General features: G+C 39.8%; 2 protein-coding genes across 2 annotated transcripts in view; both read right to left on the reverse strand.

The window, feature by feature from the left end:
* Positions 1-25426, reverse strand: part of LOC308279535 (F-box-like/WD repeat-containing protein TBL1XR1) — a gene marked incomplete at both ends in the record, with an annotated part of 935328 nt that overhangs the window by 363661 nt on the left and 546241 nt on the right.
* LOC308279544 (histone demethylase UTY-like) overlaps positions 1-25426 on the reverse strand; it is a gene marked incomplete at both ends in the record, with an annotated part of 146658 nt that overhangs the window by 61926 nt on the left and 59306 nt on the right. The window contains 2 exons of the mRNA XM_080719671.1: positions 7765-7799; positions 11213-11267. Of these exons, the coding sequence (XP_080575797.1) occupies positions 7765-7799; positions 11213-11267 (90 nt within the window). The remainder of the gene's footprint in view (positions 1-7764; positions 7800-11212; positions 11268-25426) is intronic.

Raw genomic sequence — 25426 nt, forward strand, 5'->3', positions numbered from 1 at the left:
GGGCAGTACTAGGGATGAAGCTACACTCAGAGCCCTATTATTTATTCTTTATTTTGAAACAGGGTCTCACTATCTTGTGGAGGGTCTTATTAAGTAGCTAAGGCTGATTGCAAACCTGTGATCCTCCGGTCTCAGCCTCCCAAGGACTAGTATTACATACCTGTACTACTATGTCTGGCTCCCCGCCTCCTTTATGATGGTGAGGGTCAAAATCAGAGGCATTTAAATTTAACTCTGAGCTACTACCCCATCCCTACTTTTTTTTTTTTTTTTTTTTTTGAAACAGGATCTTGTAAGGTGGATGAGAGTCTCATTATTTTCTGAGGCTGGCCTCAAACCTGTGGTTCTCCTGTCTCAGCCTATCAGGTCCTGGGATTACACACATGACACCTGGCTTCACTTCTGAATCTTAACAGACTTTCACAAAACTACCATTAATGCTTGTCAAACTACTACACAAAAGAGAACCCATCCAAATTCTTTCTAGTATTCTCCAGCCAGTATTACACTGCTAACTGGTCAACAGGCAAAAAAACAAATTTAAAAACAAAAAACACTATAATAAACCTATAATAAACCTAGCTAAGGTATAAGAACTGAATCAAAGATGATACTAGAAGTACAAAGTCCTTCCACGAGCTGGACATGGTGGTGCATGCATGTAATTTCAGTACTTGGGAGACTGAGACAGGAGGATCGCAAAGGATCACAGCCAGGCTCAGCCACTTAGTGAGGCTCTTGGAAACTGAGTGAGACCCTGTTTCTAAATAAAATATAAAACAAATCTGGGAGTATAGTCCTGAGGTAGAATGCTCCTGGGTTCCATCCCAAGTACCATTAGAAAAAGTAAGTCCTCCGGGCGTGGCGGCACACGCTTGTAATCCCCGCACTTGGGAGGTGGTGACAGGAGGATCATGCAGGTTCAAAGCCAGCCTCGCTGGCTTAAGAGACCCTGATTAAAAATGTGTGTGTGTGTGTGTGTGTGTGTGTGTGTGTGTGTGTGTGTGTGTGTGTGTGTCTGTCTGTCTGTCTGTCTGTCTGTCTGTCTGTCTGTCTGGGAGTGTAGCCCAGAGGTAGAAGGGTTTCCAGGAACCCCAGTACCAACAAAATTAGGAATTCCTCTACATCGTGGTGAGATTGCAAATTAATGCAGTCACAATTGAGATCAATGTGGAGATTCCTTCAGAAAACTAGAAACGGATCCATCGTATGATCTGGCTATACCACTCCTGAGTATCTTTCTAAGTGGACTGAAGTCAGATATTAAAGTAACATATGCATATTCATGTTTACAGCAGTATTACTCATAATACTAAAATCATAGAACCCACCTAGGAGTCCATCAACAGATGAATGGGTTACAAAAGTAAGAAATATATACACAATGGAATTCTACTCAACAATTAAAAAGAACAAAATTATGTCATCTGCAGGAAAATAAATGGTCCTGGGGAACATGATGTTAAATGATTAGCTAGCTACAGAAAATGAGAGTCATATATTTTGTGTATTTTCTCTCATATGTTGAAGCTAGGGAAACACTGAGATATAAGAAGGATTTGAGGAGAATCCCCAGGAAAGTGACTGAGGGTGTCTAGGGATGGGAGGGGAGCATAGATTTAATGAAGGAAACACATCCACTGACATTATGTACCTATGTAAAAGTATCAGCACCAATCTCAGTATCATCCATAGGGAACAGGAGAGTGTGGAAAGGATGCTGGAGGGAAGCTCACCAAGTGTTATCTGCTTATATGTCCCTATCACTCTGAACTTCATTATGATGTGAGACAACAATGAACCAACAATAGTATATTTTAAAAAACAACTTCAGTCTTTTAATCAATTAAAAATTCTCACATAAAGGCCATTTTTAAAAAATAAATAGCATAATTTATACTGAAAGATTTAAAGATTTCCTTCCAAGATCAAAATCTGAAGATAATTTCTATTTTCACAAGTATTTTCTGTTAAGTTCCAGTCAGACCAATTAAAGAAGACAAAAGGCCGGGCGTGGTGGCGCACGCTTGTAATCCCCGCGCTTGGGAGGCTGAGACAGGAGGATCGCGGTTCATGGACAGCCTCAGCTACTGAGTGAGGCTCTCTGTAAGTTGGTGAGACCCTGTTTCAAAATAAAGAATAAAAAATAGGGATGGGGGTGTAGCTCGGAGGTCAAATGCCTCTGGGTTCCAAAGAAAGAAAGAAAGAAGAAAGAAAGAGAGAGAGAAAGAGAGAGAAAGGGAGGGAGGGAGGGAAGAAGGAAGAAAGGGGGAAGAAAGAGAAAACAAAATAAGTAAAATATATCTGAAAAAAGTAAAACTGTCCATAAAATATAAAATAGGTATGGGAATATAGCTCAGAGGTATTAAAAACAAACAAGAAAACCCCCCTGGATTCCACTCTCAGTACCAAAAAATAGGTCTGGTGTAGCACAAAGCTCAAGGGTTTCACCCCACCCCCAGTATTTCTCTCTCTTACACTTACACACACACACTTACACACACACATACACACACACACACACACACACACACATACATACACACACACACATATATAGAATAGACCTGTAGATTTAATCTGTGGGAGGAGGACTACTGGGGGTGGAACCCAGAGGCTTTCCACCTCTGGGCTATACTCCCAGACCTATTTTATATTTTATTTGGAAACAGGGTCTCACTAAGTTGCTGAGAGCCTCACTAAGTAGCTGAGGCTGGCTTTGAACCTGTGCAATCCTTCTGTCTCAGCCTCCCAAGTGTGGGGATTACAAATATGTACACTATGTCCGGCTTAAATCTGTTAATTAATAAATTTGTAGTTATCTTTTGCCAACCAATGTATTATATGATACGTGTGTGTGTGTGTGTGTGTGTGTGTGTGTGTGTGTGTGTGTGTGTGTGTTTTTTACTGGGGATGGAACCCAGAGGCATTCTACCTCCAAGCAACACTCCCAGCCCTGTTTCCCCCCCCCCCCGGGTGGTACTGGGTGGTACTGGGGTTCCTGGAAACCCTTCTACCTGAGGGCTACACTCCCAGACAAATATATAAATGTATATATATATATTTACATTTTTATTTGGAAACAGGGTCTCCTGAGCCAGCACATACAGCTGGCATCGAACCTGCGTGATCCTCCTGTCTCTGCCTCCCAAGAGCGGGATTAAAAGCGTGCGCCACCACACCCGGCTATATTTATTTTTTATTGGGAAACAGGGTCTCCAAAAAGTCTGGGAGGCTGGCTTCGAATCAGTGCAGTCCTCCTGTCTCCGCCTCCCAAGCACGGGGATTACAAGTGTGCGCCACCATGTACAGCTCCCTATTTTCTATTTTTTTTATTTTGGAAACAGGGTCTGAGTTGCAAAGGGCCTCAACTGAGTAGCTGAGGCTGTGCTCAAACTTGTATTCTCCTGTCTCAGCCTCCCAAATGCTGGGATTACAAACATGTGCCACCACACCTGGTTTATTTGATACTTAAAAAAAAAAAAAAAAGTACCAAAACTGTATGATGGAAGAAAAAATATTTTTTTTCAAAAATCATGCTGGAATAACTGAATACTCACATGCTTCCTCCTATACATTGTATAACTCCCTTGCTAATAACTAAAAACCAAAATTCTATGATTCTATATTGACTCCTTGAATTAAAATATTAACTTACATGCTATTATTGAGTATTCCAACCAACAAAATGGTTTTCATTTATATATACATTTGCTTTCCCCCCTACACACACACTTATTTCTAAGTAGATACTTGCTTTTCAGGTTAGTGGAGTTTTGTTTTTAATGTTGAGTGTTTCTTAGACAAATGTTATATACAAAAGCCTTTCTCAATCATGTGGGATGGTACACACCTATAACCTGAAAATTGTGAGGCTAGGATAGAAGGATCACAGGCTCCCAGCCAGCCTCAGCAACTTAGTGAGGCTCTTAGCAACCTAGTAAGACTCTATTTCCAAATGAAAAATATAATAAGCCTTGGCGGTATAGCTCAGAGGTATAATGCCTCTGGGCTCATCCCCCGTGTCTGTCTGTCTGTCTGTCTGCCTGTCTGCCTGCCTGCCTGCCTGCCTGTCTGCCTGCCTGCCTGCCTGCCTGCCTGTCTGTGTCTGTCTGTCTGTCTGTCTGTCTGTCTGTCTGTCTGTCTGTCTGTCTGTCTGTCTGTCTCTCTCTCTCTCTCACACACACACACGCGCGCGCACACACACACACACACACACACACACACACACACACACACACACTTTCTGTAGTCAAGTAATTCTAAGTTGTATTACTCATCTAAAGGAAAGTATTTGGCTTATTTCTGAACCCATTTTTGTGTCCTGCTAATTGTAACTCACCTTGTAACTGCTAATTTTCACTAGTTTTAAAATGTGTTCCTTTATTTTTGTAGCTTCTTGAGCATTATTACATAGACAGTTACTTTGACTGAGAATAGATATTGCTTTACTGTTTCCATGCCAATCTCCACATTTTTTTATTTTGCTTTCTCTTAACTTATTGAACATCCCAGGGTTTCTAGTCTTTTCTAATTGATGATTTGTGGTGCAGAAAGATACTAGGGATTTAACTCAGTGGCATTCTACCTTTGAGCTACACTCTCCTGACCCTATTTTAGAATATTTTTTTTCTTTTTGTTGGAACTGGGGGTGAAACCCAGGGACATTTCTACCTCCTGGCTATACTCCCAGCCCTATTTTTTATACTTTATTTGGAAACAGGGTCTCACTCAGTTGCTGAGAGCCTCACTAAATATCTGAGACTGACTTCGAACCTGTACCATCCACCAGTCTCAGCCTCTCAAGCGCAGAAATTATAGGCATGCACCACCACACACAGGCCTAATTTAGATTTTCAGAGTCTCACCAAGTTGTTGAGACTAGTATTGAATATGGGAAGGCTCCACTTTGTCTCAGCTTCCCAAATTCTGGGATTTCAGGACTGTGTCACTATACCCAGCTCTAACAGATGAATTTAACCAGAGAGTTTGTAAAAAGAGATTTCCTTTCACCATTCTCAATCTGAGATTTTCATGATTTTCATGATTAAGTATATATTAACTAAAGATTTTAATATTTATTCCTTGGTCTCAGTCTCCCTAATGCTGGGATTACAAACATGCGCCACCACGCCTGGCTGAACTTTTATATTAAAAACTATTATCACTTCTTTTTTTCCTTTTCTTTATTTTGGTGGTACTGGGAATGAAACCCTTCTTCCTCTGGGCTACACTCCCAGACCTATTTTATATTTTATTTAGAAACAGGATCTCTTAAGCCACCAAGTTTGGCTTCGAATCAGTGTGATCCTCCTGTTTCTGCCTCCCAAGTGAGGGGATTACAAGCATGCACTACCATGCCTGGCTATCACTTTTTTTTTTTTTGCGGGTCTAGGATGGAACCCAGGGGCATTTGACCTCCAAGCTACAGCCCCTGCCCTATTTTTTATTCTTTATTTTGAAACAGGGTCTCACTGAGTTGCAAAGGGCCTCGCTAAGTAGCTGAGGCTGTCCGCGAACCACGATCCTCCTGTCTCAGCCTCCCAAATGCTGGGATGACAAGTGTCACTTCTTTTTAATAGCACCTCATGCTATAGAATTATGCTGCTGAATTAATGACTGTTCGTAAATCTTTTTGCTATCTTACTGTTTCTAATGGTTTAAGAACAGATTTGTAAAATATACGTACTTAAACTTTTAAGTGTTTTTTATTCATGGAGCTTAAACAGGCTGGATTAATGAAAACTCTATGTGACATAAGAACCATTAACTATGTAATGTACTCTGAAAGCATTAATATCATATAGGAAATAACTCTTTTATTTAAATGAGGCAAAAAGAATGGTTTTGAATTTTAATGTCCAACAAAAATAACTTTTTTTTTTTTTTTGAAGTACTGGGGATGAACCCCAGAGGCATTCTACCTCTGAGCTACACCCCCTATATTTTATTCTTTTATTTTGAAACAGGGTCTCACTAAGTTGTGGAGGGCCTCACTAAGTAGCTGCAGTTTGCCATAAACCCAAGATCCTTCTTTCTCAGCTTCCCATGTACTTATGTCTTTGTAACTAAGACCTAAGAACCTGAGTCTTCAACTTTGGTGAAAAGGCCAATTTAAATATTATAAAGGAGCTGGGTGTGGTGGTGCACACTTGTAATATCAGCATTCCAGAGGCTGAGACCAGAGGATCGCGGTTCGTGGACAGCCTCAGCTACTTAGTGAGGTCCTCTGCAACTCAGTGAGACCCAGTTTCAAAATAAAAAATAAAAAATAGGGCAGGATGTGTGGCTTGGAAGTCAAATGCCCCTAGGTTCCATATCCAGACCTGCAAAAAAAACCCAACCTTTACTACATGCATTATACTGAAGGCTAAGTAATATTCCATTGTTTGTATGTGTATACATATAGTCTACTCAGTCACTGATCAATTGACAAATCATTTGTTTCCACATCTGGAGTACTAGAAATAATTCTCCCAGAAGAGAGGGGGAAATACACAAACACACACATACATATACACACACAATAAAGTATTTTTGCCTAAAATGTAGTTATTAAGCAAAGTATGATGGCACACGCTTATAATCTTAGCATTTGGGAGGCTGAGACAGGAGAATCACAGTTTGTGGACAGCCTTAGCTACTTAGTGAGGCCCTTTGCAACTTCAGTGAGACCCTGTTTCAAAATAAAGAAAAAAAAATAAGGCAGGGAGTGGAGCTTGGAGGTCGAATGCCCCTGGTTTCCATCCTCAGACCTGAAAAATTAAAAAAATAGGTCAGATGGGTTAGCTCAGAGGTCAAATACCACTGGGTTCCATCTCCAGACCCTCAAAAAAAAAAAGATAAAATGTTACTATTATGTATTCCATAAATAAAATTCAAAATGGCCACATACTGATATTATGAATAAACAATTATTTTATCTTTCAATTGTATACCTTATTTTCACTCTAGATTATAAATTTGTATTCTATAGTACTGAAATCTACCTGAAAATAAAAATCAAAGTTTTCAAAATAAAATAGTATAACTATATGGTCATTTCAAATTCTAAGATAATTGGAAAATATTTCAGTTTTAGAGTAAACAGAAAAATGTTGTACAACCTTATTACAACAATGCACAAAATCTCAAAAATAAAATTAGAAATAACACATAAAGATAGAAGGAAAGCTTCTTAACTATGGTCAAAGAGACATTTTGTAAAATGACAGCACTTAACTATACAGCAAGTATTCTCTTTAGGATATTAGTTCAAACAGAGTTTAAGAGAGTTACTAACCAAAAGTACTATTCATACAATGAATAAAAATCTTAAATGCTTTCCTTTGCCGGGCGTGGTGGCGCACACTTGTAATCCCCGCGCTTGGGAGGCAGAGACAGGAGGATCGCGCAGGTTCGAAGCCAGCCACCCGCGCTGGCTTAGGAGACCCTGTTTCCAAATAAAAAAATGTAAAAAATAGGTCTGGGAGTGTAGCCCGGAGGTAGAAGGGCTTCCAGGAACCCCAGTACCACCAAAAAAAAAAAAAAAAAAAATGCTTTCCTTTATCTTAAGCAATTTTATTATTAAACAAAATTTCAAACATATTCAAAGACAATAAACCATAAAATGCACAAGTGTTTATATCCAGAAATCAATAAAATCATATAACGTTTATTTCATTGAAAGCATGAAATTTGTACATTTTATTTCACTTAAAACAAAGGTCAGAATTTTTTTATTTCTTGTTATTGTTTTTAGAAAAGGTAAATTAAAACACTTACCTGGGTTTCATACAAGTGGGCAATATGAAACTGAACTGTAATGAATAATGGAAAAAGATTAATTTCAATACAGCTAAGATTAAGGTGTTACAGTGAAACAAAGCAGAAATACCATGATATAAAACACAAGCAAATGCTAAAATTATGAACAGACAATTGATTATTGTATGTAAATTTGATTATTAGTAAAACAATATATATTTAAATCTATATAATATACAATATGTATATATACACTATATATACATATAAAATGTACAATATATACACTAAATAATATAACAAAAATCATGAGCATACTAAGAAAAAACATTCATTAGAAGTCATTATTAAACTGGGAATTGTGTTGCACACCTATAATCCCAGACTGTTTCAATAATAAAAAAAAAAAAAAAGGCTGCTGGTATAGTTGGAAGGTAGAATGCACCTGGGTTCAATTACCAGTACCAAAAAGAAAAGAAATAGAAGTAATTATTAAAGCTAGGTACTGGTACTTTCTATTACAGGTACCTTACCTGTAATCCCAGTATTTGGGGAGACTGAAATAGAAGGACCGCCTGTACAAGCCCAGACCCAGCAATGTAGTGAAACCCTCACCAACGAAACAACATTTACTTAAAAATAAAATGAGCCTGGTGTGGTGGCACATGCTTGTAATCTCAGTATTCGGTGAGACCGGAGGATCCCGGTTCACCAACAGTCTCAGCTACTTAGTGAGGCCCTCTGCAACTCAGTGAGACCCTGTTTCAAAATAAAGAATAAAAAACATAGGGCAGGGACTGTAGCTCGGAGGTTGAATGCCCCTGGGTTCCATTCCCAGACCTGTAAAAAAAATAAATAAATAAAAATAAAATGGACTTTGGGGTATGGTTTGGGGAGGAATGCTCCTTAGTCACCCTCCCAAAAGCTGCTTTTAAATTTTTTTTGTTTTGTTTTTTGGTTTTTTTGCACTTGGGATTGAATTTAGGGGCATTCTACCTCGAACTAGACATCCAGCCCTATTTTTATCCTTTATTTTGAAACAAGGTCTCAGAAGTTGCAAGTAGCTGAGGTTGGCCTTGAACCTGCAATTATCTTGCCTCAGCCTAACCAAATACTGGAATTACAGTAATGCATCACCACAAAAACCCCAAAAGTTTAATTATAGTCATATAACGTAAATAGCTCCAAAAGTCATCTCTTATTATAAAACCTACATATTTTCACATAATTTCATTTTGCTTTGAAAATCAAAATTTCTGCAACACTAGTACATGAAAGAGTTTCAAAGACAGTCACGGTAAATAGAATGTGCCAATCTTATGACATTCAAAAGGGAGTAATTATTTCTCTTTTAAAAAGTTACAACATAAGCCGGGCATGGTGGCTCACGCTTGTAATTCCAGCATTTGGGAGGCTGAGACAGAAGGATCCTGCGGTTCACCGACAGCCTCAGCTACTTCTTAGTGAGGCCCTCTGCAACTCAGTGAGACTCTGTTTCAAAATAAAGAATGAAAAAATTAGGCAGGGGGTAGAACTTGGAGGTCAAATAATGCCTCTGGGTTCCATCCCCAGACCCATTTAAAAAAAAAAAAAAAACATAGTAGGTCATGGTGGCACACGCTTTTTGTAATTCCAGCATTTGGGAGGCTGAGACCGCAGACGATCCTGATTCACAGACAGCCTCAGCTACTTAGTGAGGCCCTTTGCAACTCAGTGAGGCCCGGTTTCAAAACAAAGCATAAAAAAATAGGGCAGGGGGTGTAGCTTGAAGGTCAAATGCCACTGGGTTCCATCCCCAAACCCGCCAAAAAAAAAAAAGTTACAACATGAAAATATCCTCTGAAAATATCTGATCCAAAGTTTGCAATCACTATTTATTAAGTGTCAATGAGAATCTAGACATTACTATAGTTTCCAAATAATCATAATAATTCTTCGGTTGTTGTTTGTATTATACAGTACCAGGGATTGAACCCAAGTGCATTCCACCTCCAAGATACATCTTCAGCCATATTTGTTATTCTTTTTTTTGTTTGTGATGGTGCAAGCCAATAATCCCAGTACTTAAGAGGCTGACACAAGAGGATCACAGGTTCAAGGCCAGCCTCAGAAATTTATTTTAATTTTTCATTTATTTACTTACTTACTTACTTACTTACTTACTTACTTACTTACTTACTTACTTATGGTGGTACTGGGGTTCCTAGAACCCTTCTACCTCTGGGCTACTCTCCCAGACCTGTTTTTATATTTTTATTTGGAAATAGGGTCTCTTAAGCCAGCGTGGCTGGCTTCAAACCTGCAAAATCCTCCCATCTCCGCCTCCCAAGCGCGGGGATTACAAGCATGGGCCACCATACCTGGCTGTTATTCTTTATTTTGAAATAGGTTCTCACTAAATTGCAGAGGGCCTCACTCTGGCCACAAACCTGCAATCCTCCTGTCTAAGCCTCCCAAGTACTGGGATAACAAGCATGCACCACCACACTCAGCTTAATTTTCTTACATTTAAAAAAAAAAAAAGAGCAGGGTGTGGTAGTGCACACTTGTAATCCCAGCATTTGGGAGGCTGAGACAGAAGGATCACTGGTTCAAGGACAGCTTCAGCTACTTAGCAAGGTGCCCTGCAACTTAGTGAGATCCTGTTTCCAAATAAAGAATAAGCCGGAGGTGGTGGCCCACACTTGTAATCTCAGCATTTAGGAGGCTGGGACAGGATGATCGCTCAAATTGCTCAGGTTTGAAGACAACTTAGTAAGAACCTGCTTCCAAATAAATTATAAAAGAGGGCTGGGAGTGTAGCCCAGAGGTAGAAAGCCCTTAGGTTTCATGCCCCCAGTACCACAAAAAAATAAAAATAAAATAAAATAAAATAAAATAATCAAAAATAGGGCTGGGAATGCAGCTCAGCAATAGAAGAATGTCCCTGGGTTTCATCCCCAGTACCCCCTGTCCCTGGGTTTCATCCCCAGTACCCCCTCACACACACACACACACGACCTATATCACATGAATAAAGATATCTTAATGTTCTTGACAAGTAGACATGTTCTCACATTCTCAAACAAAGATACGGTAATCACAGAATGTATTTGTGGTCACAGTTTAAAACACCCTTACTTAAAAGACAAAAATACTATATTTGTTTATAGTCTTTTTACTATAAAATATTATATTTAACAGGTATCCGCTTGTAATCCCCGCACTTGAGAGGCGGAAACAGGAGGATCGCACAGGTTCGCTGGTTTAAGAGACCCTGTTTCCAAATAAAATATAAAATAGGTCTGCAAGTGTAGCCAGGATTCCATCCCCAGTACCACCAAAAACAAACAAACAAAAAAACTATATTTAGGTATACCAATAATATATTTAGCAGAAAGACAAAAACAAGTATACTAAGTAATACTTTAAGTAATACTTGTAATAATACTATATTTAGCACAAAAGACAGTAACATTCTACTTACTTTCAACTCTGGACAAAGTACAGGGATTACAGTCAATCAAAGCTAACTGAAAATGCTGAAAGAGGGAAATAAAAATATTAGGGCATTAATTTTTTTAATTAAATAAATGATTTCTATCTCAGATATCATTGGTCTACAATAAAATAATAAAATATACTACACGACTAAAATGTACTACTCAAATATTGTTATCATTCAAAAGTTGTTGAAAACTGAAGGGTCATCAACTTTCATGAAAGAGTTTAAAACAGAAAATAAAAGAAAAAACTTCAACTAAATGTTTATTTTAATTGCATAAAAAATCTGGAAACCTGAATCTTTAATATGTTACAAAAATGTTTGAATAAAGATGTACTTCATCATATAAAAATCAAGAACGTAAATTGCATTTTTTAGAACATCAAAGCTTACCTTAAAATGAGAGGTGAAGTTACTTTATAAAGCAAATTAGATAAAAGGCACTAATAAGATAAGATGGGCATGGTGGTGCAGGCTTGTATTTGCAGCATTTAGGAGACTGAGGCACGAGGATTGAGGTTTATGGACAGCCTCAGCTACTTAGGTGAGGACCTTTGTAACTCAATGAGACCCTATTTCAAAATAAAGAATAAAAAGCAAGTCTGGGAGTAGCGGCTGGAGATAGAATGCCCCTAAGGTTCCAAACCCAGTACTTAAAAAAAAAAAAATTAAGATGAATAAAACATACCTGCTTCACTAGTTCAATTTCTTTATACTTTTAAGACATTCAAATTCAAGAGAAATACATTTTTTTTAGAAATATAGTTGTGATGAGTTCTAAATATATTAACTATAATTAAAAATATAGGGTAACATTTCACATCTATATTTTATAAACTACTTAGAAGAACTAGCTCTTTTAAATAAAAATAAAGTGTCTCTGAAATGTTGTACAACTATTTTCACCAATGTTCTATTTTCAGAAATCCTGCTAATTTTCAAAAATTAATATAAATCATCCCAGTGTGGTAGGGCACACTTGTAACCCTTGGGAGGCTGAGACAGGAGAATCACAGGTTCACTACACCCCCAGCCCTCTTTTTTTATTTTTTATTTTTTGTGGTCCTAGGGATGAAACCCAGGGACATTCTATCTATAAGCTACACCTCCAGCCTATTTTTTATTCTTTATTTTGAAACAGGGTCTGAAATTAGCTAAAACCTAGACACACCCACGCCAATTTTTAAAATAATTGTTTTTCACATAACTTATAAAAGAAGTACAACTGTCCATTCCTTAAAGGAACACTGAATCTTTCCCTCTCACCATCCAATCACCATTTATGAATCTTCATGTTACAAAATGACTCAGAGATAGATCTGAGTCATTAGATCATTTTTCTTTTGGGGGGGGGGTGGTACTGGGGTTCCTGGAAGCCCTTCTACCTCTGGACTACACTCCCAAACCTATTTTATATTTTTATTTGGAAACAGGATCTCTTAAGCCAGCACAGCTGGCTTCGAACTAGTGTGATCCTCCTGTCTCCGCCTCCCAAGCGCAGGGATTATAAGTGTGTGCCACCACGTCCAGCATCATTAGATCATTTTTTATCATGATTTGAGTCATCAGATCATGACCTCTTTGTTAATCCACCTTGGAATCAAATGATGTCATAGTTTAACTTCTCAGCATATTGAGCAGCAAAACCTTGCTTGGTATCAGATTTGATTAAGAGGTTATATTCAGAATATTCCAATCTTTCTTTTTTCTTTCTTTCTTTAATTTAATTTAATTTAATTTATTTATTTATTTATTTATTTGTTTATTTATTTATTTATTTATTTATTTATTTTTGGTGTGTGTGTGTGTGTGTGTGTGTTACTGGGGATGGTAACCAGAGGCATTCTACCTCTGAGCTACACCTACAGCCCTATTTTATTTTATTTTATTTTTTTTTTGAAACAGGGTCTCCCTAAACTGCAGATAGCCTAAGTAGCTGAGGATGGCTATAAACCTTTGATCCTCCTGTCTCAGACTCCCAAGTACTGGGATTACAAACTTGGGTTGCCACACCCAGCTTAACAACTGGTTCTTAAAAGGAACAAAAATCATACATGAAATAAAAAACAGCCCTTTCTATTTGTTTGTGTAGGTGCAAGTCTGGGGATGGAACCCAGAGGGGGCATTTGACCTCGGAGCTACACCCCCTGCCCTATTTTTTATTCTTTAGTTTGAAATAGATCTCACTAAGTTGCAGAGGGTCAGTAGCTGAAGCTGGCCTCAACTGGGATCCTCTGGTCTCAGCCTCCCAAAGGCTGGGATTACAAGGGTGTGCCACCATGCCCCGTTTAAAAAACAGCCCTTTCCCCCCGGCCTGGCAGTGCACCCTTGTAATCCCAGCATTTGGGAGGCTGAGACAGGAGGATCTTGTAGATTTGAAGCCAGCCTCAGCTACTTAGTGAACCTCTCAGCAACTCAGTGAGACCCTGTTCCCAGTTAAAGTATAAAATAGGTCTGGGAGTATAGTCCAGAGGTAGAAAAGCCCCTTGGTTCCACCCCCAGTACCACAAAAACAAAAACGAAACAAAACAAAAAACAGCCCTTTCAACAAATGGTTCTGGGAAAACTAGATATCCACATTAAAAAGACTGAAAATAGCCAGGTGTGGTAGCACACCCTTGTAGAATGTCCCTAAGATCAATCCTTAGTATCAGGAAAAAAAAAAAAAAAGACAATATGGGTACACTTTGGGAAGGATGAGGGAATAAATAAGGGGGAAGAAGTATAAAAGTATTAGAGAAAATGGATACAATCAAAGTACATAGTATACATGTTTGATAATGTCACAATAATCCTGCTAATTTGTGCAATAAGCATGTGTAAATAATTATAAAATAGAAAATTTTTTAGAATATATACACTGATAGCTTAACAATCAAAATCAAACAATACAATTCAAATATAGTCACAGCATTTGAATACATGGTTCTTCAAAGTAGATGCTCAAAATTATTAGCCATTGGGAAAAACAAACTAAATCACAATGTAATACTTATTCACTCCCAGTAAGATGGATATTATTCAAAGCAAACAAATGATAAAAAAAAGCAACAGAAAATAAAAGTATTGGAAAAGAGGTGAATAAATTATGAAGAGGAGGGTTCAAAATATGTATGTAAACCCAAATTATAATGCTCTGACATAAGGATCATTTTAAGCTGTGAGGACAAACACACAAAAAAATTTTCACTAGAGAGGAAAAGATGATAGTTGATCTCTAGAAACAGTTCTAGAGATTTGATTAACTATATAACCTTAAAATACTCATGTTTCACTGATTTTCCTCATAGACTAACTTTCTACAATATGCCATCCCTAGAAGCTCAAAGTTTCTTCCCGTTCTTTGTCTTTTCACTTCCACTACATTTTTTTAATAAGACACTACCAAAGCCCATCCCCCCCAGTACTAGGAATGAAATCCATGGTCATTCTACCTCTTTTTTATTTGGAAACAGGGTGTCTTAAGCCAGCTCAGCTGGCTTTGAACTTGCATGGTCCTCCTGTCTCTGCCTCCCAAGGGCTGGGATTATAAGTGTGTGCCACCACACCCAACTATTCTTTATTTTAAAACAGGGTCTCAATAAGTTGCAGAGGGCCTCACTAAGTAGCTGAGGCTGTCCTTGATCTACAATCCTCCCGTCTCAGCCTCTTAAATGCTGGGATTACAAGCATGCACCACCACACCTGGGAAAGCCCATGTTCTAATCAACCATCTTGAGTTATCATTACAAAGTGGTGTCCAATGTGCAACACACATATTTATAAATTTGTTTTTCTCTTGTTAATTTGTCTTTTTTTTTTTTTTTTTGCAGATCTGGGGATCAACTTCTGAGCTACACCTCCTGCTTCATTTTTTTATTCTTTATTTTGAAAGAGGGTCTCACTAAGTAAGTTGCAGAGGGCCTCACTGAGGCTGTCCATGAACTGCAATCTTCCTGTCTCAGCCTGCCAAATGCTGGGATTACAAATATTGCACCAGCTTGTTAATTTGTCTTTTTCCAGCCTAACTTTCAGGGTTCCAGCCACAGACCTAAGATAAGGTAGAAAGAAAAGTGTTCTTCATACATTCGCAAAACAGAGATTCAAGGTGTAGCTCAGATGAACAGCATTTGCCTGGTATGCATAAGGCAAATGAGCTTCTAGGGATGGCATATTGTAGGAAGATAGTCTATGAGGAAAATCAGTGAAACATGACTATTTTAAGGTTATATAGTTAATCAAATCTCTAGAGCTGTTTCTAGAGATGCCTTATGCATAAGGTTTGATCCCCAGCACAGATACACACAGACACACAAATTATGAATGTCCATGTTACCAAGATTGTTAAGATGGAGTTGAAACCTTTTGATAGGTATATGGGATCTCCTTGTATGGTTTCCTACAATGGCATACACATTTACTATATTTTGAAAAATATAGTTAATAATAAATTGGGCATAGTGCCACACACCTATAATCCTAATAGCTGGGAGGCTAAGACAGGAGGATTGTAGGTTCATCACCAGTCTGAACAATTTACCAAGGCAAGCAGCAACTTACTAAGAACCTGTTTCAATATAAAACAGGACTGAAGGTGTAACTCAGAGATTCAATGCCCAGTTAATAAAAGCAATACTAGAAGGAAAAAAACTACTTACTAAAAAAAATGAGTACAGAACACTCCTGTTATTGAGTACAGAATATTCCTGTCTGGAAAGCCACATGTATATCTTCCATATGCTACACTAGAAGGCAGAACAACTTATTTTAAAATTGGGTAAAAGCAAAGCTTACTTAAGAATTCTGACAAAGACTATTATCTCATTGCTTAAGAGATTCAGACAAAAGGACTGCAGATTCAAGGATGCCCTTGCAACTTAACCCTATTTCAAAATGAAAATATAAACTGGGCATTATGTCCCACACTTGTAATCCTGGCATTCAGGAGGCTGAGACAGGAGGATCATGGTTCGCAGAGACTCAGCTACTTAGTGGTGCCCTTTGCAACTCATTGAGACCCTGTTTCAAAATAGAGACTAAAAAATAGGGTTGGGGATGTAGCTCAGAGGTAGAATGCTCCTGGGCTCCATCCCCAGTACCATACACACAAAAAAAAATCTAAATTTAAATAACATAGAGTTGAGGGTTTAGCTCAGATACAGAACATCTTTGGGATCAATCACCAGTAAAGGATTCAGACAGACACACACACACACACATACACACTTATACACACTCACACACACATTATAAAAAAAAAGCTTGCCTTATTTTTCCATATAAAGAAGTCAACTCAGCAGCCATATTTTATGTAATACTACATTTTCAAGTCTACTATCTTTAAGCCATATGACGTGAAAACACTGACCTATGCTAAAAAGAGTCAAAGAGTCAAAACAGACCTGAAAAGCAAATAACTTCTAAGTAAATAATAGCTCTTCTTTGCCAGACATGATAGTATTTACTTGTAATCCCAGTATTGGTAGGCTGAAACAGGATTGCAGGTTTGAGGCCAAACATAAAAAGCCCTCCACAACAAAACCCCTGTTTCAAATAAAAAATAAAACAGAGCTGGGATTGTATCTCAGAGATAGAATACCTCTGGGTTCAATCCCTTGTAACAACAAAAATTTTAAAAAAGAAAGAAAAAGAAAAAAAAAAAAGGGAATAGTCACATAAAAAAAACTTTAATTATAAAAAGCTAAGTTGCTGGGCACGGTGGCATAAGCTTGTAATCCCAGCATTTGGGAGGCTGAGATAGGAGGATCTCGGTCCGAGGACAGCCTCAGGTACCACTTAGTGAGGCCATTTGGAACTCAGTGAGACCCTGTTTCAAAATAAAGAATAAAAAATAGGGCTGAGGGTACAGCTTGGAGGTAGAATGCCCCTGGGTTCCATCTCTAGTACCAAGGGAAAAAAAAAAGAGAGAGAGAAAAAAAGGTGGTGCATGCTTGTAATCCAGCATTCAGGAGGCTGAGACAGGAGGAACACGGTTTAAGGACAGCCTCAGCTACTGAGTGAGGCCCTCTGCAATTAAGTGAGACCCTGATTCAAAATAAAGAATAAAAAATAGGGTCTGGGGGGTGTAGCTTGGAGGTTGAATGCCCCTGGGTTCCATCCCCAGTACCAAAAATATAAAAAATAAATTTTTTTAAATTAAAAGTAAAGTAAGACCAGACATGATGCCACATGTGTAATCTCAGTACTTAAAAGGCTGAGATAGGAGGATCCCAGGCTTATGAACAACCTAAACTACTTAGTGAAGCCCTCATAAACTTTGCGAAACCTTGTTTCAAAATAAAGAATAAAAAAGATTGGAGCCTGCCGAAAGGTTAGGCCGGTGCTGGGGCCAGCGAGGCCGGGATCAGAGCCTGCCATGAGGCAAGGCCAGTGCTGGGGCCTCTGAGGCCAGGAGAGGAGTCTGTCAAGGGGTTAGGCCAGTGCCAGGGTCAGCGAGGCTGGGACAGAGCCTGCCTTGAAGCTAGGCTGGTGCTGAGGCCTCCGAGGCCGGGATCAGAGCCTGCCATGAGGCAAGGCCAGTGCTGGGACCTCCAAGTCCGGGATTGGAGCCTGCCGAGTGGTTAGGCCGGTGTCAGGGTCAGCGAGGCTAGGACAGAGCCTGCCTTGAGGCCAGGCTGGTGCTGGGGCCACCGAGGCCGGGATCGGAGCCAGCCGAGGGGGTTAGGCCATTGTGTGGGCCAGCAAGGCCAGAATCGAGGCCTCCCATGAGGCAAGGCTGCTGCTTGAGCCAGCGAGGTCTGGATCAGTCCACCAGGTAGCCAGGCCACTTCTGGGTCCGTCAACAGTGTGATCGGTACTTGTAACTCGGCATGCACAGAGAAATATCGCAGAAAATAAAAACCAGATGCTTCCCCTAATCAGGGAGGGAATGGGATAGGGAGTGGATGAGGACTAATTGGATGATGTGTGCTTGTATATCCTCTCAAGTCTTGTATTCCAATGTGATATATGATTACAATGCACCAATAAAAATAAATAAATTAATTAAAATAAAAAGTTGCTTCTATATTGAACATATATATGAATATTTTTAACCTCACAAATTGTTTTTGATATATATGGACTATTTAGAACCAATTTCACATAAATATGAGGAATGAACAGTGTAAATGCTATATGTAAATAGTTTAAGGAATAGTAATAAGGAAAATGTACATTATTAAATTAGATGTACTTTTTTTTAGAATATTTTTATTTTTAGTTTGTTGAATCTGGATGTGAGTGATGACTATACTGCATAATAATCCTGCATTTAACCCATTAACCATTTTATAGTTCACAGGTTTGACTGATAAAACTTGTTTTTCTGCATCCCATATTTCTAAATTCAGGAGTAAAGTCTGATTCAGTTCCCTGGCCTGATAATTGCCAAGTAAGATGAGATTGGCAGATTCTCTGGCTCTATAAATCTTTTGCTATCTTATATCTTTTTTTTTTTCCATTACTGAGGATTGAACTCAGGAACATTCTACCTTTGAGCTCTTCCCCCAACCCTATCTTCTTTCTTTTTTTCATTCTTTTTTAATTCATTCATTCATTCATTCATTTATTTTTTGTAGGTATGGGGTTGGAACCCAGGGGCATTCAACCTCTGCGCTACACCCAGTGCCCTATTTTTATATTCTTTCATTTTAAACCAGGTCTTATTGAGTTGCAAAGGGCCTCACTAAGTAGCTGAGGCTGTCTGCAAACCGAGATCCTCTGGTCTCAGCCTCCCAAATGCTGGGATTAGAAGCGTGCGCCACCACGCCCGGCTTTTATTCTTTATTTGGAAATAGGGTCTCATTAAATTGTGGAGGGCATCACTAAGTAGCTGAGGCTGAACTTGAACCTGTGATTTTCCCAAGTACTCGGATTACAAATGTGCACCACCATGCCAGGAAAATGCAGGGCTTCAGTTCCTGAGAGCCCCACTAAATTGCTGAGGTTATACTCAAACCTTCGGGTCTCCTCTCTTAGTCTCCCAAGTACTGGAATTACAAGTGCAAGTCACCATGCTTGGTTGGCTGAGTTATCTCTGTTTTTGGCTTGCCACCTCTTATAAAAGCTTCTCTTGTCCTCTGAATTCTCAAAGGTGAAGATTAGAAACAAAGTTTTCTGTTCCTTAACACCTAGCTTTGAATAAAACTCATTTTCCTCCTAATTTGACTCTTGAGTATTTGTGAAGCAGACAAGTGATAGAGACAAGGCTCTTGCTCCTCATCATAACAGTTTTCTCCAGTAAAAAATTCTGCTAAATTGGTACAAAATCATGTTATAGACTACTGTAGATGTTGAAGATAAACTTTCTGTTTTGTGTAGATATTTCATCAGATGGACTTATTTGGTTTAGATGCAAATATTAATAAAGGACAACAGTGAGCAGTTCTTTACTAGTGTCATTACAAATAGAATTATTTTATCTTTCCCCGCCCTTTTTGGTGAAGGAGGGATCTAGAATAGCTTTCTTAGTGTGTCTGTGTGTGTGTGTGTGTGTGTGTGTGTGTGTGTGTGTGTGTGTGTGTGTGTGTTGCTAGGGATTGAACTCAAACTTCACACTTTAGGAAGGCCCTCCACTAAGCAACATTCCAGCCCTATTAGAAAAACTGAATGAATCACCTGTTTTTATTCTTTTTTTAATTGTATTTATTTATTTACTTATTTATTTATTTTTGGTGGTACTGGGGTTCCTTGAAACCCTTCTACCTCTGGGCTAACTCCCAGACCTATTTTTCTTTTAATATTTTTATTGGGAAACAGGGTCTCTTAAGCCAGGAAGGCTGGCTTCGAACCTGCGTGATCCTCCTGTCTCCACCTCCCAAGCACAGGGATACAAGCGTCCACCACCAGGCCCAGCGATTCTTTTTCTTCTTTTGTTTACTTATTTATTTATTTATCTATTTATTTTTTGTGGGTCTAGAGATGGAACCCAGGGCATTCGACTTCTGAGATACACCCTCTGCTCTACTTTTTACTCTTTTTTACTTTTTTTTTTTTTACTATTTTGAAATAGGGTCTCACTAATTTGCAGAGGCCTCACTAAATAGCTGAGGCTGTCTGCGAACCACAATCCTACAGTCTCAGCCTCCCAAATGCTAAGATTACAAACATGTATCACCATGCCTGGCTTCTTTTTTTTTTTTGAAACAGGGTCTCACTAAGTTGCAAAGGGCCTAACCCCTCGGCAGGCTCCGATCCCGGCCTCAAAAGTCCCAGCACCGGACTTCCGGGAAGATGGCAACCGAGAAAAGCAGGGCTTAAGAGCCCCGCTAACAACCAATCTCCATTACCACAAAATCAGCGCCTTTCATAGCCAGAAAACACCATCACCAGAGAAACAAAAAAATCACCAGGCTCCAGAGAGGAGGGGGACTCAGAACGGAGCTCAGAGCCACAGAGAAGATACGCCAGCCTCACGCCCGAGGATGCGACAGCAGTGCCTTCACCAGATGGCTAGGGCTACAGACCAATCACTCAACAGCCCACCAGGCTCCAGAGAGAAGCGGTGGACAGCGAGCCGAGGGACTCAGTGCAGAGCTCGAAACCAGAGAAGAAATACGCCAGCCTCACGGCCGAGGGCATGGCAGCGGCACCATATTGCCACCAGCGGCAGCGGCGGCAGCAGCGAATTCACCGAGTCCACTACAGCTCCATCTGCGTACTCAACAACAGTGAGTCAAATTGCGGGCCCCAGAGGAGAAATCCCAGTACTGTACTCCCTAGGACTTGACCCAGTGGGGGAGTGGCGGTGGCAGAGATATTACACCATAGGAGAATGACCAACCTGGCACCCCCCATAGTCTAAAGCAGCCTCTATCGACTCCCTGGGTCTGAGACTCTGTGATATAACCCAGTAAAGGAGTAGTGGGATCTGAGATACCACAGACTCGAGATCCAGAGCACCTTAAGTGAAGTCATAGTGACCCAAGGGAAGAACCCAGAGAAGGCACAAACTTCCGAAATCATGGGAAAGAGGAATAACACTGGAGCAATGAATGCCCACAACCCCACAACATCAGAACCCGATAAAACAGAAAATCAGAGATTTCTAGAAGATCAAATCAGGAAAATAACTGCAGAAATAATAGAGGTGCTTCGAAAAGAACTCAGAGAGAGCCAAAAAGAGATAAAGGATGCAATTAATGAAGCAAAGGCCTCAATTCAAAGCACAAACAACCGATTAGACCACATGGAGAACAGAATCTCGCTCTTAGAAGATGATCATTCCAAAAATGAACGCATAGTTTCTAATCTAGGAAAAAATATCCGACAGCAGGAATCTGATATTGAAAAAATATGGGCCCATTTTAAGAGAGCTAACCTAAGAATAATTAAAATAGAGGAGGGAAAAGAAAGTGAAACCAAAGGGATCAACAATCTCTTCAAGGAAGTAATAGCAGAAAATTTTCCAAACATAGAGCAACAGATTGATACACAGGTCCAGGAAACTTATAGAACTCCCTTTAGATAGGATCCGAGAAGAGGATCCCCACGCCACATAATTGTCAAAATGACCAATGTGGAAGCCAAGCAGAGAATCTTAAGGGCAACAAAAACAAAGGGCCAAGTGACATTCAGAGGCAAACCAATTAGAATCACTCCAGACTTCCCAAACCAAGTCATGAGAGCCAGAAGGGCTTGGAGTAACATATTCCAAACTCTGAAAGAAAACAACTTCCAGCCAAAAATTTCCTACCCAGCAAAACTTTCTATCAAATTAGATGGAGAAATAAGAAGCTTCCATGACAAACAGAAACTGAAGGAATTTATGTCTTCAAAACCAGCGCTAGAGAAAATACTCAAAGAGATTAACTACAAAGAAGAATTAGGTAACGCACACCAGAACCAGAGAAACAAGATTTTCCATCCAAAAGACAACTAAGATTGATTATCTGTGGAGATTCATTATTTATGTTAGTCTTTTACCTATCTCTAAATTGTATTGTTTGCTTTGATTGTGGTTAATTTTTAGGATTTCTAGTTGGAATATTAATATACCTTCAGATATAGCATTTGGAAATATTTTATCCCATTCTATCAGTAACTTTTAACTCTGTCTACATTGTCTTTGGATATACAATATTTATTTTTTAGGGAGATTGTATACTCTTCTGTTGCCTGTGGCATTGAAATCATATTCAAGAAATCACTGCCAATTTCAATGTTGTGAGGTTTTATGACCCAGATTTTCTTCTAAAAGTTTATACTCTTAAGATTTATATTTAGGTCTTTTATCTATTGTGAGTTAATATTTGTATATGGTGTTAGGTAAGGGTCCAATTTTATTCTTCTTCATGTAATTATTATTTTTCAACAATATTTAGTTAAAAGATTATTATTTCCTTCACCAAATGTTCATGGAAACCTTGTCAAAAATAACTTGACTATATATGGAAGAATTTAGCTCTAGGCTTTTATTTAACTCCAATGGTTTATATATCTGCCTTTAGAACAGTACTACACTGTTTCAATTATTGTAGCTTTATATGGTTTGAAATCAGTAAATATATATCTTCTAGCTTTGTTCTTTTTCAAGATTGTTTTGGGTACCTAGAGTCCATATTCCATATTAGGATAGATTTTTTCCTGAAAAATAAATATATAAATATATGATAGTTTCACCTAAAAAAGAAAAAGAAAAAAATATTCTCTGGTAAGAAAGAAAGCAAAAAGAAATATTGAAATGTTATCTTTAGGTTATCAAAAGCTTGGTATCAGACAAATGAAACTGTTATGTGAGATTATCATTTTTAATTTTGGATAAATTGCTATAATACTAGATGTCAACCACTAAGCCAAGCATGGGAAGGAGGGATAAGGAGGGAATGGGGTGGGGATCGGGTGGGGGCTGACTGGGCGATGTGTGCATGTATGTCTACAAAAGTATGTATCCCACTATGATGTATGAATACAGTGCACCAATAAAAAAAAAAAGTCCCAGTACCGGCCTTGCCGCGTGACAGGCTCCGATCCCGGCCTCACTGGCCCCATCACCGGCCTAACCCCTCAGCAGGCTCCAATCCCGAACTCGAAGGCCCCAGCACCAGCCTTTACTCACAGCAGGCTCCGATCCCGGCCTCACTGACCCCAGTACCAGCCTAACCCCTCAGCATGCTCAGATCTCAGCCTCGGAGGCTCCAGCACCGGCCTTGCCTCACGGCACGCTCCAATCCCAGCTTTGCTGTGTCTGTGGCCGGCCTCACCCCTCAGCAGGCTCCAATCTGAGCACCCTCTTCGCCCAGCCATTTGTCCCACATTCTTGAGGGTGCGTGGTGGTAGCATTCTACCTCTGGGATTATTACTTCAAAGGTTTTCGGTGTAATGCATCAGATCTCTGCCTTCCCTGAGTACTGGCCACTGCCACTGCCACTGCCTCCACCATTTCAAATCTTTCCCAAGCTCTTTTTCCACTCTGAATGTTGTCCAGTCTTCCTAAGCATGCGCAACGTTAGCATTTGACATTTGGTGTAATTTCTCCAAAAAATAGGGTTGGTAGGATCCGATTTCTGCTTCTCCTGAATACACGTCTCCACCGCCATCATGGAGTCCTCTTCCAACACGGCCTTTCTCCTAGGTCTCCACTAAACTCTCTCCTTACAGGTGATGTCCAAGATTCTTAAGAATGTAAAGAAGCAGTCCTCCTTCACGGGGAATTTTTCCAAAAGTTCCAGTTTATGTGGATAAGTTTTGTCTGCATCTCCAGTATCCTGGCATCCGCCACGGCCTTCTTGACCCCTCTCCGATATTTTTCTTTTTTCTTTTCCTTTTTTTTTTTTTTTAATAAGAGAAGACAGTATGTGTGGTTTGAGCAGGCTGTGGGATCAGGCACTCAGTAGCACTGTGACCCGGGCCCAGTTTCCCCAAAGGTCCAGCGTGCTTCACACGACTCTGCCTGGGGCACAGGTCGCTGGGCCCCGGCTCTTCCAGGGGTCCAGTGTGCCCCGCCTGACCCTCGCCCGGGGCCCAGGGCTCAGGGTTTTGTGACTGGGCCCCGGTTTTCTCCAGGGGTCTGGCATACTCCGTGCGGTCCGGCCCGGGGCCCAGAGTCCTGCAACCCGGGCCCCAGCTCTTTCGGGCTCCCCAGAAGCAATTTTTACCAAATTCTGCCATTGGTTCAATCTGCAAATGCAGCACCTAAGACTAGTGAGTTCTAATTGTAATAGGTATAAATAATCCAAAGATAATTTGGATAAATTTAATTACAGATGTATAGAATAAACATGTTGGAATTGGTTATTAAAAACTACATTTCAGCCGGGCGTGGTGGCGCACGCTTGTAATCCTCGCGATTGGGAGGGAGAGACAGGAGGATCGCGCAGGTTCGAAGCCAGCCACGCGTGCTGGCTTAGGAGACCCTGTTTCCAAATAAAAATGTAAAAATAGGTCTGGGAGTGTAGCCCAGAGGTAGAGGGCTTCCAGGAACCTCAGTACCAAAAAAAAAAAAAAAAAAAAAAAAAACATTTCATAGTCAGGCACAATGGACCATGATTGTAATCCCACTACTATAGAGGCTGAGACAGGAAGATTGCAGGTTTGAGGGCAGCCTCAACAAGCAGTAGACTCCCATCAACCTAGTGAGACCTATTTCAAAATAAGAAAAATGAAAAAACAGCCAGGTGTGGTAACTCAGCTTTGTAATCCCAGTGCTTGAGAGGCTGAAACAAGAGGATCACAAGTTCACAGCCAGCCTTAGCTACTTACTGAGGCTCTCCAAAACTCAGTGAAACCCTGTTTCAAAATAAAAAATAAGCCGCACGTGGTCTCATACACTTGTAATCCCCATGCTTGTGATACGGAGACAGGAGGATCATGCAGGTTCAAAGCCAACCACACTGGCTTAAGAGACCCTGTTTAAAAAATATAAAATAGGCCTGGGAGTGTAGCCCGGAGGTAGAAGGCCCCTGGGTTCCATCCCCAGTACCACCAAAAAAATAAAATTAAAAATTAAAAATAAAATAAAATATAAACCCAGGCGTGGTGGCGCTAGTTTGTAATCCCAGCATTTGGGAGGCTGAGACTGGAGGATAGCGGTTCACAGACAACCTCAGCTACTCAGTGAGGCCCTTTGCAACTCAGTGAGACCCCGTTTCAAAATAAAGAATAAAAAAAGAAAAAAAAAAAATAGGACTGAGAGTATAGCTCGGAGGTCGAATGCCTCTGTGTTCCATCCCCAGACCCATAAATAAAAAGAAAGAGAGAGGAATACAGGGGGGGGGG

The sequence above is a fragment of the Muscardinus avellanarius genome (genome assembly GCF_963383645.1).
Source record: "Muscardinus avellanarius genome assembly, chromosome: Y".
In the NCBI taxonomy this organism is placed as follows: domain Eukaryota; kingdom Metazoa; phylum Chordata; class Mammalia; order Rodentia; family Gliridae; genus Muscardinus; species Muscardinus avellanarius.